At 49.1% G+C, this 13,795-nt stretch overlaps 1 protein-coding gene across 9 annotated transcripts in view; it reads right to left on the bottom strand.

Moving 5' to 3' along the window:
• Window positions 1-13,795, bottom strand: part of DOCK3 (dedicator of cytokinesis 3) — a 230,956-nt gene that overhangs the window by 134,491 nt on the left and 82,670 nt on the right. For all 9 annotated transcript variants that reach the window (XM_089663364.1, XM_089663365.1, XM_089663361.1 and 6 more), the window contains exon 4: window positions 3,505-3,560. In XM_089663364.1, coding sequence (XP_089519490.1) covers window positions 3,505-3,560 — 56 coding nt within the window. The remainder of the gene's footprint in view (window positions 1-3,504; window positions 3,561-13,795) is intronic.

The raw sequence follows: 13,795 nt of genomic DNA, 5'->3' as shown, positions 1-13,795 counted from the left end.
CACTGGTAGTTCCCTTTTATGGCCCCCAGTAGTTCCCTTTCACAGCCACTGGTAGTTCCCTTTTATGGCCCCCAGTAGTTCCCTTTCACAGCCACTGGTAGTTCCCTTTTATGGCCCCCAGTAGTTCCCTTTCACAGCCACTGGTAGTTCCTTTTATGGCCCCCAGTAGTTCTCTTTTATGGCCACTGGTAGTTCCTTTTACGGCACCAGTGTTTCTATTTTTACGGCCGCTAGCAGTCCCCATTTATTCACTGAAAAAAAGTGTGAATGGGAAAAATACTGCATTATGGCCACTATGTAGATGGTGCTGGGTAAATTAAGTAAATATGTATGCTCAGTAGTACCCCCAGCTCTGCTGATCCCTCACTCAGTAGTACCCCCAGCTCTGCTGATCCCTCACTCAGTAGTACCCCCAGCTCTGCTGATCCCTCACTCAGTAGTACCCCCAGCTCTGCTGATCCCTCACTCAGTAGTACCCCCCAGCTCTGCTGATCCCTCACTCAGTAGTAACCCCCAGCTCTGCTGATCCCTCACTCAGTAGTAACCCCCAGCTCTGCTGATCCCTCACTCAGTATTGCCCCCCAGCTCTGCTGATCCCTCACTCAGTAGTAACCCCCAGCTCTGCTGATCCCTCACTCAGTATTGCCCCCCAGCTCTGCTGATCCCCCACTCAGTAGTACCCCCAGCTCTGCTGATCCCTCACTCAGTAGTAACCCCCAGCTCTGCTGATCCCTCACTCAGTAGTACCCCCCAGCTCTGCTGATCCCTCACTCAGTAGTACCCCCAGCTCTGCTGATCCCTCACTCAGTAGTACCCCCAGCTCTGCTGATCCCTCACTCAATAGTAACCCCAGCTCTGCTGATCCTGCCGCTCAGTAGTACCCCCAGCTCTGCTGATTCCACATTCAGTAGTAACAACAGCTCTGCTGATCCCCCACTCAGTAACCCCCAGCCAGGGGCGGACTGACAACTCATGGAGCCCCCGTGCAATAGGGAATCTTAGGGCCCCTGTGTCCTTGCCCAAACTCAATAAAGCCTATGAAAAAGGTACCAGGGGCATCTCATGGGGCCCCCTACTGACCCCGGGCCCTCAGGCAGTGCCCGAGTTTCCAAATGGTCAGTCCGCCCCTGCCCCCAGCTCTGCTGATCCCACACTCAGTAGCACCTCTCAGCTCTGCTGATCTTTCACTCAGTAGTAACCCCCAGCTCTGCTGATGCCTCACTCAGTAGTAACCCCCAGCTCTGCTGATCCCCCACTCAGTAGTACCCCAAACTCTGCTGATCCCACACTCAGTAGCACCCAGGGGCGGACTGACAACTCATGGGGCCCCCGGGCAACAGGGGATCATGGGGTCCCTGTGTCCTTGCCCAAACTCAAAAAACCCTATGAAAAAGGTACCAGGGCATCTCATGGGGTCCCCTACTGACCCCGGGTCCTTGGGCAGTGCCCGAGTTTCCAAATGGCCAGTCCGCCCCTGGTAGCACCTCTCAGCTCTGCTGATCCCACACTCATTAGTACCCTCAGCTCTGATAATCCCTCACTCAGTAGTACCCTCAGCTCTGCTGATCCTCTGGTTTGCTGATCCTCCTCTCTCTCTGGTTCCCCGCTCCCCTCCCACTATATTGCTCCCACACTGTGCACCACGTATGACATTGCTAGCATCTCCTGTTTCGGTCCCCCAGCTCTGCTGATCCTCCAACCCCCAGTCCTTTCTTTGGTCCCCACTCTCCTTCTGCAACAGCATCCCATGTCTCTGCTAGTTGCTCCGCTCCAGTCCGGTCCCCGTTCACCTCCCTGCTGCTCTTCGCTGCACAGATGTGACGTCTGCACCAGACACCCGCAGAATATATACACATGGGCCGGAAGTGACTGCCGATGACATCTTTCTGGTTTCCCGGTGCATCCTGGGATATCTCACACCTGCAATACCTCTAAGCAAAGCTAAAACTGAATAAAAGCCGCACAAAAGCTGCGTGTGCTTTCAGCGAGCGTTGTCATAGACTTCTATGGAGGCTTTGGAGACGCTTTGATGCACCAAGATAGTGACACGGGGGATCATTTTTGAAGCGAAGCAAAGCGAACGCAGCCGTGTGAACAGAGCTGTAAGGGCACCAAAGATGCAGCATCCTGGACTTTTCGAATCGCACGGCACCCGCAGCGCCCGGATGTGAAGAGTTCCGTAGGATTTAGGGGGAGATTTTTTCATTGTGTTTTTGGTGCATTTTGCAGCTTCTGCAGCGGCTTTGCGCACAGGTCCAGCTCACAGTTACGTGTCGCTCTGAGAAGTCTGTGATCTGGTGATGGCGATGACATTGGACACATGTAGGATCCTGGGGGGGGTCGGCCCCCGCTCCCTTCTATTAATGCTCTTTATGTGTCGGGTACTCGTATATGCTGCATAATTCAGAGACTCCCAGAATCCTCTCTGCCACATTCACGTGGAATCTTCTGACATCTCCTACACGGTGACAATGACGGCGGGACACAGAGAGGAGCGTCTATGACAACTGCCACTCCGGGGAAAAGGGAGAGGGAGGGGGAGGGGCGACAGCGATATCTGCCCTCTCCGCCAGTGTGCCGCCTTCCACCGGGAGAGATGCAGATTGGTCTGGATAGGTGTCAACTCCACCGAAAACTGGGATTGCAGGTTTCCATGTGATGCCATTTCCCTGCCAGAGACACAAACTATCGGGGGGAATCTCCCCATTGTGGGAGGAGCAGAGACACAAACTACCTGGGGGAATCTCCCCATTGTGGGAGGGGCAGAGACACAAACTACTGGGGGAATCTCCCCATTGTAGGAGGGGCAGACACAAACTACTGGGGGGAATCTACCCATTGTGGGAGGGGCAGAGACACAAACTACTGGGGGAAATCTCCCCATTGTGGGAGGGGCAGACACAAACTACTGGGGGGAATCTCCCCATTGTGGGAGGGGCAGAGACACAAACTACTGGGGGAAATCTCCCCATTGTGGGAGGGGCAGAGACACAAACTACTGGGGGAAATCTCCCCATTGTGGGAGGGGCAGAGACACAAACTACTGGGGGAAATCTCCCCATCGTGGGAGGGGCAGACACAAACTACTGGGGGAAATCTCCCCATTGTGGGAGGGGCAGAGACACAAACTACTGGGGGAAATCTCCCCATCGTGGGAGGGGCAGAGACACAAACTACTGGGGGGACTCTCCCCATTGTGGGAGGAGCAAAGACACAAACTACTGGGGGAAATCTCCCCATCGTGGGAGGGGCAGAGACACAAACTACTGGGGGGACTCTCCCCATTGTGGGAGGGGCAGAGACATGTTCCTGCTAACAAGAATGCAGCCTACCAATTCACAAGGAACTAGCAACATGTTTCAGGCACTTTGTGCCCTATGCTTCAATGTTGTTATGACTTGCTAAGGAACTGAAAGAATAAAACAGCGGAGGGCTCAGGGGACAGTTTGGTTATAACACAATCACTATACTTTGCCTTCTGTGGCTCTGGGCCGCGGCACTCACCCTCGGTTGCTGACTGTTGCCTTTTTCAGGTGGATGATGCTGGCTGGAAATATCCCCTGTGAAGGAAAGATGAGAGGTCAGTAGACTGTCACAAGGGTAATAAACATACAGTTGTGTTCAACATAATATCCGTCGGACATCACTAACCGGATCAATCACTGTTTTTGGTGGAAATGATATTTCTACATGGCAGATAATTTCCTAGCAGGTGTAGTAGAGTCATAGAAATCCAACAGACCCGACAGTCATGACATGCATGCTGCTGATTCTGTCATTGAATCACTCATTGAAAGGGGCGTGTTCAAAATAATAGCCGTGTGGAGTTCTATTAGTGACGTCATTCATTCTTTGATAAACAGGTGGCAATTATTGCCCTTATTTAAGGAAGGAAGGCAGCAAATGTTGGACATGCTGGTTACAGTGCATTTCTCTCTGAAATTCTGAGGAAAATGGGTGGTTCCAGACATTGTTCAGAAGAACAGCGTACCTTGATTAAAAAGTTGATTGGAGGGGAAAACATATAAAGAAGTGCAGAAAATGATCGGCTGCTCAGCTAAAATGATGGCAAATGCTTTCAAAACCTGAAAGACGTGGAAGAAAGCGAAAAACTACCATTGGAATGGATAGAAGAATAGCCAAAATGGGGCGGACTCAGCCAACAATCAGCTCCAGGAAGATGAAAGAAGGTGTGACGTTCCCTGTGAGGACTCAGCCAACAATCAGCTCCAGGAAGATGAAAGAAGGTGTGACGTTCCCTGTGAGGACTGTTACAATTAGAAGACGCCGATGTGAAGCCAAGCTATCTGCAAGAAGTCCCCGCAAAGTCCCACTGTTGGGAAAAAGACGTGTGCTGAAGAGGTTACAATCTGCCAAAGAGCACATTGACTGGCCTAAAGAGAAATGGGGCAACATTTTGTGGACTGATGAAAGTAAGATTGTTCTTTTTGGGTCTAGTGGGCGGAGACAGTTTGTCAGACGAACCCCAAACACTGAATTCAAGCCACAGTACACTGTGAAGACCGTGAAGCATGGTGGTGCAAGCATCATGATATGGGGATGTTTCTCATACTACGGTGTTGGGCCTATTTATCGCATACCAGGGATCATGGATCAGTTTGAATACATCAGAATACTTGAAGAGGTCGTGCTGCCTTATGCTGAAGAGGAAATGCCCTTGAAATGGGTGTTCCAACAAGACAACGACCCCAAACACACCATAAACGTGCAACATCTTGGTTCCAGACCAACAAGATGGACGTTATGGAGTGGCCAGCCCAATCCCCGGATCTTAATCCAATAGAAAACTTGTGGGGTGACATCAAAAATGCCGTTTCTGAGGCAAAACCAAGAAATAGAGAAGAACTGTGGAATGTGGTCCAATCATCCTGGGCTGGAATACCTGATCACAGGGGCCAGAAGTTGGGGGACTCCATGCAACACAGATGTACAGCAGTTCTCAGAAACAGTGCGACTACAACCAAATATTCATGAAGTCATTCAAAGGAAAGCAAAATCTTCAAACATTTCTCAGTTTATATAGTGAATGTTGGAGTTTGTAAAGAAGAATACAAACACGGAGATTTTATTGAACCGTCTAATATTCACTTTTCTTCCATTTTTTTAGAGGAACAACACAAATTTGATGTATTTTTCTTCATGTTGTGATTTGGAATAGAATGTGTCGTGTTCCCAATGCATTTGTGTGGATGGAAATAAAAGCTATTAGAAGGATTTTCAGCTTTAGTCACTTTTGTCAACACACTGCTATTATTTTGAACACAACTGTAGGTGTGTGTGTGTTTACAAAAACAAGCAAGATAAAGTCTTTTGAATATTTACACGTTCTTAAAAAGCAGAAAATAGGCTTTAAAACAAGTCATCACTGACCTTTGTAGCCACAACTACTGTGGTGCAATTCATCCTCAATCTCAAATAGAATCAGTACAGCCATTCAAAGCTGGCCTCAGCACTCTGCTCTCCCCTCCTCCTGTACTCTCGCCCTGTGCTTCCATAGAGATTAGACACCTGGCAGGATACAAAGTCACTTCTGGGAGGGGGAGCTGGGAAAGCTGAACAACTACTTGAAGGACTTTGAGGATGAATTGTTCCAGATTGCCTGCAGCTACAGAGGTCAGTGGGGGCTTGTTTTAAAGCCTATTTACTGCTTGTTAATAATATGTCCATTTATTGGCCACTGTTCTGCCCCAAAACTAAATCCTCACCTAACCTTTTAACAAAATTGTGTTTTAGTCATTATAAATCTTTCACAAAAACAACCCCTGGTGACCCTGCCATGAAGATCCTTGTTTAGACAGCTCCTGTTATAGAGTGACAACGCTCTATCTCTGTTCTAATTATACTCCCGTGTTGTCACCCTCCTACACAGGCCTCAGATGGAAACTAGTAGTGCTGTATTCATGATACATAGTGCAAAGAGCAAACTAGAAGTCATCCAGTGGGGGGGGGGGGGGGTAAGATTTGTGTCCATGACTGTATTGTATTCTAGATAAGAGACCAACCACAAACCACGTGACCCAAAGACACCTCTCAGTCCCTGCTGATGATTGATAGCCAGTGGGATCGCCTCCTGATCACGTGACCACTGTGACAGCCAATGACAGTGGTCATGCTTTCAGCAGATGCTTCCTGCCCCTGAAGACCCTGGCACAGGGATGCCGGGGCTGGGCAGGAAGGGGTTCAGGGTATTTGTGTTGATATAAATAGTAACATTATCCATAGTTTATAAACATTGTTTCTTTGAGTACTTTGTAATCATTGACTTGTTTATTACATAGGCAGCCTTTACTTCCTGCTTAGTAATGGCGGCACCTTCCCGTTCTTTGCTGTCAAACATTATTCTCATCCCGTTGGCTTTATCTACAGACTCCGGAGGATCAGGATGACACCTTTAGGATGTAGCAGTGGCAGCTTCCACTTCTCTGTCCCGACTGCCTATGAGTAGCTGCCCTTGCTGGACAGTGCAGAGGGGGCTTCTGGGAATCAGGTTCATGCAAATTCTGATCACAGCCCCTCCCATATGCACCTGGCAGTTATAAATTGATGAGCTGCATGCCATTCTCTAAGACCGGCCCCCTGTCACTCATGATTGGACAGAGAGCTGACACTTGTGCAAGAGTCACTTGGAGGAGGAGTTTGAGTATGAAGACCTCCTGCTACACTGTATTGCCAATAGTATTGGCCTCCCAATCATGTGATCCAGGTGTTCCAATCCCCTCCATATCATGTGATTCAGGTGTTCCAATCCCCTCCCAATCATGTGATTCAGCTGTTCCAATCCCCTCCCAATCATGTGATTCATGTGTTCCAATCCCCTCCAATTCATGTGATTCAGGTGTTCCAATCCCCTCCCAATCATGTGATTCAGGTGTTCCAATCCCCTTCCAATCATGTGATTCAGGTGTTCCAATCCCCTCCATATCATGTGATTCAGGTGCTCCAATCCCCTCCACATCATGTGATTCAGGTGTTCCAATCTCCCAATCATGTGATTCAGGTGTTCCAATCCCCTCCAATCATGTGATTCAGGTGTTCCAATCCCCTCCATATCATGTGATTCAGGTGTTCCAATCCCCTCCATGGACACAGGTGTATACAATCAAGCCCCTCGGCATGCAGACGGCTTCTACAAACATTGGTGAAAGAATGGGTCGCTCTCAGGAGCTCAGTGACTCCAAGCGTGGTCCCGTGATAGGTGGCTACCTGGGTAATAAGTCCATCCGTTCAGCTGACCTAACCCCCCCCCCCCCGACATTTCCTGGCTACTAAATATTCCACGCTCAACTGTTAGTGGGATTATAACAAAGTGGAAGCAACTGGGAACAACAGCCACTCAGCCACCAAGTGGTAGGCCACGTCACATGACAGGGCGGGGTCAGCGCATGCTGAAGCGCACAGTGCGCAGAAGTCACCAACTGTCTGCAGAGTCAATAGCTAAAGACCTCCAAACTTGGTGTGGCCCTCAGATGAGCCCAACAACAGTGTGTAGAGAGCTTCATGGAATGGGTTTCCATGGCCGAGCAGCTGCATCCAAGCCTTCCATCACCAAGTGCAATGCAAAGCGTCGGATGCCGTGGTGTAAAGCACGCCGCCACTGGACTCTAGAGCAGAGGAGACGTTTTCTCTGGAGGGACCAATCACGCTTCTCTGTCTGGCAATCTGATGGACGTGTCTGGGTTTGGCGGTTGCCAGGAGAACGGTACTTGCCTGACTGCATTGTGCCAAGTGTAAAGTTTGGTGGAGGGGGATTATGGTGTGGGGTTGTTTTTCAGGGGTTTGACTTGGCCCCCTAGTTCCAGTGAAGGGAACTCTTAAGGCGACATTTTGGACAATTTCATGCCCCCAACTTTGTGGGAGGAGTTCGGGGATGGCCCCTTCCTGTTCCAACATGACTGCCCACCAGTGCACAAAGCAAGGTCCATAAAGACATGGAGGAGCCAGTTTGGGGTGGAGGAACTTGACTGTCCTGCACAGAGTCCTGACCTCAACCCCATAGAACACCTTTGGGATGAATTAGAGCGGAGACTGCGAGCCAGGCCTCCTCCCCCGACATCAATGCCTGACCTGACAAATGTGCTTCTGGAAGAATGGTCCAACCTTCCCATAGACACCCTCCTAAACCTTGTGGACGGCCTTCCCAGAAGAGTTGAAGCTGTTATAGCTGCAAAGGGCGGGGCCAACTCAATATTGAACCCTACGGACTAAGACTGGGGGGCCATTAAAGGTCATGTGTGTGGAAAGGGCGGGGCCAACTCAGTATTGAACCCTACGGACTAAGACTGGGGGGCCATTAAAGGTCATGTGTGTGGAAAGGGCGGGGCCAACTCAATATTGAACCCTACGGACTAAGACTGGGAGGCCACTAAAGGTCATGTGCGTGGAAAGGGCGGGGCCAACTCAACATTGAACCCTACGGACTAAGACTGGGGGGCCATTAAAGGTCATGTGTGTGGAAAGGGCGGGGCCAACTCAATATTGAACCCTACGGACTAAGACTGGGGGGCCATTAAAGGTCATGTGTGTGGAAAGGGCGGGGCCAACTCCATATTGAACCCTACGGACTAAGACTGGGGGGGCATTAAAGGTCATGTGCGTGGAAAGGGCAGGGCCAACTTGATATTGAACCCTACGGACTAAGACTGGGGGGCCATTAAAGGTCATGTGCGTGGAAAGGGCGGGGCCAACTCAATATTGAACCCTACGGGCTAAGACTGGGGGGCCATGAAAGGTCATGTGTGTGGAAAGGCTGGCAGCCCAATATTGAACCCTACGGACTAAGACTGGGGGGCCATTGAAGGTCATGTGTGTGGAAAGGGCGGCATCCCAATATTGAACCCTACGGGCTAAGACTGGGGGGCCATTGAAGGTCATGTATGTGGAAAGGCCGGTGGCCCGATACTTGGGGCAATATAGTGTATGTAGCCTGCTGGGGTGGGGTGCTATTATTGAGTCCCCCTCATTGCTGGCCTCCGCCTTGTCACCGGCTGGAATGGTGATGCCCGCTGACCCCCTCATGATGCCCGGAATGCCGTCACTAACAGGAGGAATGTGGAGCACAGTGACCCTGACACGTGGGGGCAATACTGCCCTCTGCCTAGGGTCCCCCAGACTGAGAAGGGGTCACAGAGAAGCCTTGCCATCATCCAGCGTGCCTTCATCTCCTATGTGGGGGTCACCTGTCTCTCTGCGCTCGCCCCCCGCGTCCTTTCAGCGTTTCTATGGAGATGTGAGGAGAGCGGCAGCAATGGGCAGCATATAATGCCTCCATTGTGCGCCCTCTTCAGACGCTCCCCCCCTCCTGCCCGCTGCGGCACCCCCCCATCACTAATTCTTTTTCTTTTTCCTGTTTTTCTCACACCGCTCTTTACACCGATCCTCCCTCATTGTCCTCATGGTCCCTCACATGGCAGATTGGAGGCGCCAAGTCTATGTGTGATGACCCCCCCACCCCTCCCCCGATGGCTGCAGAACTACATGTCCCAGTATGTACAGCGGGCCGAGAGCTGCACTTCCCAGCATACCCCGCCGACCCGAAGGGGGGAGATTCATACCTTCTCTATGGGGAGGAGGAAAGAGAATCACCCGATGGATACTCCAAGTGTCCTGGATGATGAAATCCTCGAACAGACTCTATGGGTGAGAACTCTGCACTGAGTTCACCCGCTGTGCCCATTATGAGGGGTTCCCACCATTCCTGCGCCCATTAAAAGGGGTTCCCACCATCCCTGTGCCCATTAGGAGGGGTTCCCACCATCCCTGTGCTGAGTTCCCGGGGTCTGTACACCCGCTGTGCCCATTATGAGGGGTTCCCACCATCCCTGTGCTGAGTTTCCGGGTCTGTACGCCCGCTGTGCCCATTATGAGGGGTTCCCACCATCCCTGTGCTGAGTTTCGGGTCTATACCCCTGCTGTCCCCATTACGAGGGGTTAACACCATCCCAGTGCTGAGTTCCCAGGTCTGTACACCCACTGTGCCCATTATGAGGGGTTTCCACCATCCCTGTGCTGAGTTCCAGGTCTGTACACCCGCTGTGCCCATTATAAGGGGTTCCCACCATCCCTGCTCTGAGTTCCCGGGTCTGTACACCCGCTGTGCCCATTATGAGCGGTTCCCACCATCCCTGTGCTGAGTTCCGGGGTCTGTACACCTGCTGTGCCCATTATAAGGGGTTCCCACCATCCCTGTGATGAGTTCTGGGGTCTGTACACCCGCTGTGCCCATTATAAGGGGTTCCCACCATCCCTGTGCTGAGTTCCCGGGTCTGTACACCCGCTGTGCCCATTATGAGGGGTTCCCACCATCCCTGTGCTGAGTTCCCGGGTCTGTACACCCGCTGTGCCCATTATGAGGGGTTCCCACCATCCCTGTGCTGAGTTCCTGGGTCTGTACGCCCGCTGTGCCCATTATGAGGGGTTCCCACCATCCCTGTGCCAAGTTCTGGCGTCTGTACACCTGTGTGCCCATTATAAGGGGTTCCCACCATCCCTGCTCTGAGTTCCCCGGTCTGTACCCCCGCTGTGCCCATTATAAGGGGTTCCCACCATCCCTGCTCTGAGTTCCTGGGTCTGTACACCCCTACGACAACAATATATAAAGTATCCACTTCGGTGTGTCACATATTACAATGTATGATATGAAGTCTGTGATCTGCAATAACTACATACAATATATATTCTGAAGGTTCCGACAATCCGCTGATTTTACCCATAAATAAATAAAAATCCTAACATATAATCGGTTTATTAAACATATATATAGGCAGTGCCGATGATTACACTCACGTGCAGGGGCGGACTGACCACTGACCACTGCCCAAGGGCCCGGGGTCAGTAGGGGGCCCCATGAGATGCCCCTGGTACCTTTTACATAGGCTTTTTTGAGTTTGGGCAAGGACACAGGGGCCCCATGATCCTCTATTGCCCGGGGGCCCCATGAGTTGTCAGTTCGCCCCTGCTCACGTGCTAAGAGCTCCATGATCTTCCCTTTGTTTATAGACACAGCTGCGGGGACCTCCCCCGACGCGTTTCGTCATTAAAGTGATGAATGGTGTCAGCTCTCGAGGAACGTGAGGGTAATATTCCTTATTGTTTAATAATGAAGTTCTAATAACCGGATTGCAGGATACGACGTTCTATTTGTGGTCAGAGAAACATTTATGAGATCGTATTTAATATGATCAGAGGGAGAGAAGATAATGGCGGACAGCTGGATCACCTTTCCGTAGAGGGACGGGGGAGGGGAAGTGGAATGTGGGTATAAATAAGTAGCGATGAGCCAAACCGCCCTGATTTCAACTAAAATCAATGGGAGCCGAACTTGTCAAATCAAAATCGCCCATTTTCTGGCGGGGGGGGGGGGTAAAAAAGTAAAAAAATATTCAAAAAAGTTAAAAAAAATTCAAAAAAGTTAAAAAAATGTTTAAAAAATCCTTAAAGTGAAATATTAAAAATGGCCAATTCATTTAAATAACATGTCTGTGAAGGGTGTTGGTGGGGGTCCTAATCCTGCCTATGAAGGGGGAAGGGGCGCACAGGTCTCCCTGCCCCCCCCCTCCCCAGGTCCTCCAAAATACATGGCGGGGTCTGCTACAAATTTTGAGGGAGCTTTGGAGGGATCCGTTTGCTTTCTTTTTTTCTTACAGAATGACAACCCCCCCCCCCCCCAACAAAGGGGGTCTATATACCAGACCCTTTAAGTCTGGTATGGATTTTAAGGGGGATCCCAAGGAAAAAAGATGCATGGGGTCCCTCTAAAAATCCAGTCTGGACCATTAATCTAGCTGGCCAGGAAAAGAGGGGGGATGAAAGTGTGTTCTCCACTAAACCATACCAGGCTACATGCCCTCAACATGGGGGGGATTCCTTGCTAGGGGTATAGCATCTTGACACCATGTTGATGAGGACAAGAGCCTCACATGATGTCCAGCTCTCAGCAAACGGAGAAAAATTCAACGTACGGACTGACCTGTTCATCCCTGTAAATGACGACCAGAGGAGATCCCTTTAAAGTGAAATAGGGAGGTGGGGCCTTTCTGAATGGTGGAGCACAGTCACATGTGTAGAGCACTTGGATTGGATTGCAGAGCATATTTGTTGGATTATAGACTTCACTTGTATATTAGGGTGATACATTATTATTATTCAGGATTTATATGGCGCCAAGAGTTTGTGCAGATATTACAGTTCCAATACAATCTGGTACAAGAGGAAGCAGAGGACCCTGATCCTGAGAGCTTACAATCTAGGAGGCATTGAAGTTATGTTTTTGAATGGGTGTGATTGTGGAAATCTGAAATATTGTTGTTGAAGGGGTCAGGATTAGGGGCAGAGCACTATTATTTGTGTTCTGTTGCTTTCATTTTTGCTTTTTTTTTTATTTTTTCCTTTTCATTCGAGAAAAAAATAAAAAAAAAGGGACCTTTTTTTGGCTCAGGATATGTGGGAGGATTCCATAACCCTCAGGAACCATTGAATGTCCGTAAAACTTGCAAGTCCTCATGCAAATTAGACGTTTTAGGCTTTTGACGTTTTTTTTCTACAGCCAGTCAACCCCCCGGCATGTTCTCCTCGGTGTCCATACACACACAGACTGGAATCAACGTTTTTTGGGAAGGACGTTTTCCTGGGAAAGAAAAACAGAACTAGCGGGTTTCTAGAGGAGTTTTTTAGCTGTAAAAACGCTCTAACGCTGAAAAACGCGGTGAAATGCTGCAAACCGCAATTTTTGGACTTTTTTGACCCAAAAAATTAATTTCTTTGTTAAAAAAATGCATCAAATGCGGGAAAACGCAGCTAGACGCTGCAAAACGCTGCAAAACGCTAATGCAAAAAAAGCTGAAATGTGACTTTACACAGCTAATGTTACCAGTGTTATCAAAACATCCCGTGTGCACGAGGGCTGATGCTGAAAAACGCGGTAAAACGCCACAAATCAGAGTTTTTGGCCGTTTTCTGGACCCCCCCAATTTTTTTGGTTAAAAAAAAGCTAAAGAAAGTTGAAAAACTCACATTTTTAATGTGACTTTACACAGCTAAAGTTAGCAGTGTTATCAAAACATCCCGTGTGCGTGAGGGCTGACGCCGAAAAACACGGTAAAACGCGGTAAAACGCCACAAATCAGCGTTTTTGGACGTTTTTTGGACCCCCATTTTTTTTTTGTAAAAAAACACAAACACGGAAAAAAGCCACTAAACGCTGCTAAATGCTAATGCAAAAACGCTAAAGTTGAAAAACTCACATTTTTAACGGGACTTTACACAGCTAACAGCGTTATCAAAACGTTCCGTGTGAATGAAAGCTAACGCTGAAAAACGCAGTAAAACGCCACAAGACAGCGTTTTCTTGGTAAAAAAAACATAAAAAACCACACAAAAAATGCAAACGCAGAAAAATGCCGCTAAACGTGAGAAAACGCTGCTAAATACTAATGCAAAAACGCTAAAAAAAAGTTGAAAAACTCACATTTTTAATGTGACTTTACACAGCTAATGTTACAGGCGTTATCAAATCGTCCCGTGTGCGTGAGGGCTAATGCTGAAAAACGTGGCAATATGCCACAAACTGGCGTTTTTGGATGTTTTTTGGACCCCCCCAAATTTTTTGGGGTAAAAAAAATGCAAACATGGAAAAACACTGTAAAACACTGCTAAATGCTAATGCAAAAACGCTAAAAAAAAGTAAAAAAACTCAAATTTTTAACGTGACTTTACACTGCTAACTTTACCAGCGTTATCAAAACGTCCCGTGTGCGTGAGGGCTAACGCTGAAAACACT

This window comes from Staurois parvus, unplaced genomic scaffold (genome assembly GCF_062004578.1).
Source record: "Staurois parvus isolate SC_StPar_1 unplaced genomic scaffold, SC_StPar_1.0 ptg001673l, whole genome shotgun sequence".
Taxonomy (NCBI): domain Eukaryota; kingdom Metazoa; phylum Chordata; class Amphibia; order Anura; family Ranidae; genus Staurois; species Staurois parvus.
This window is presented reverse-complemented; position numbering and strand designations above follow the sequence as displayed.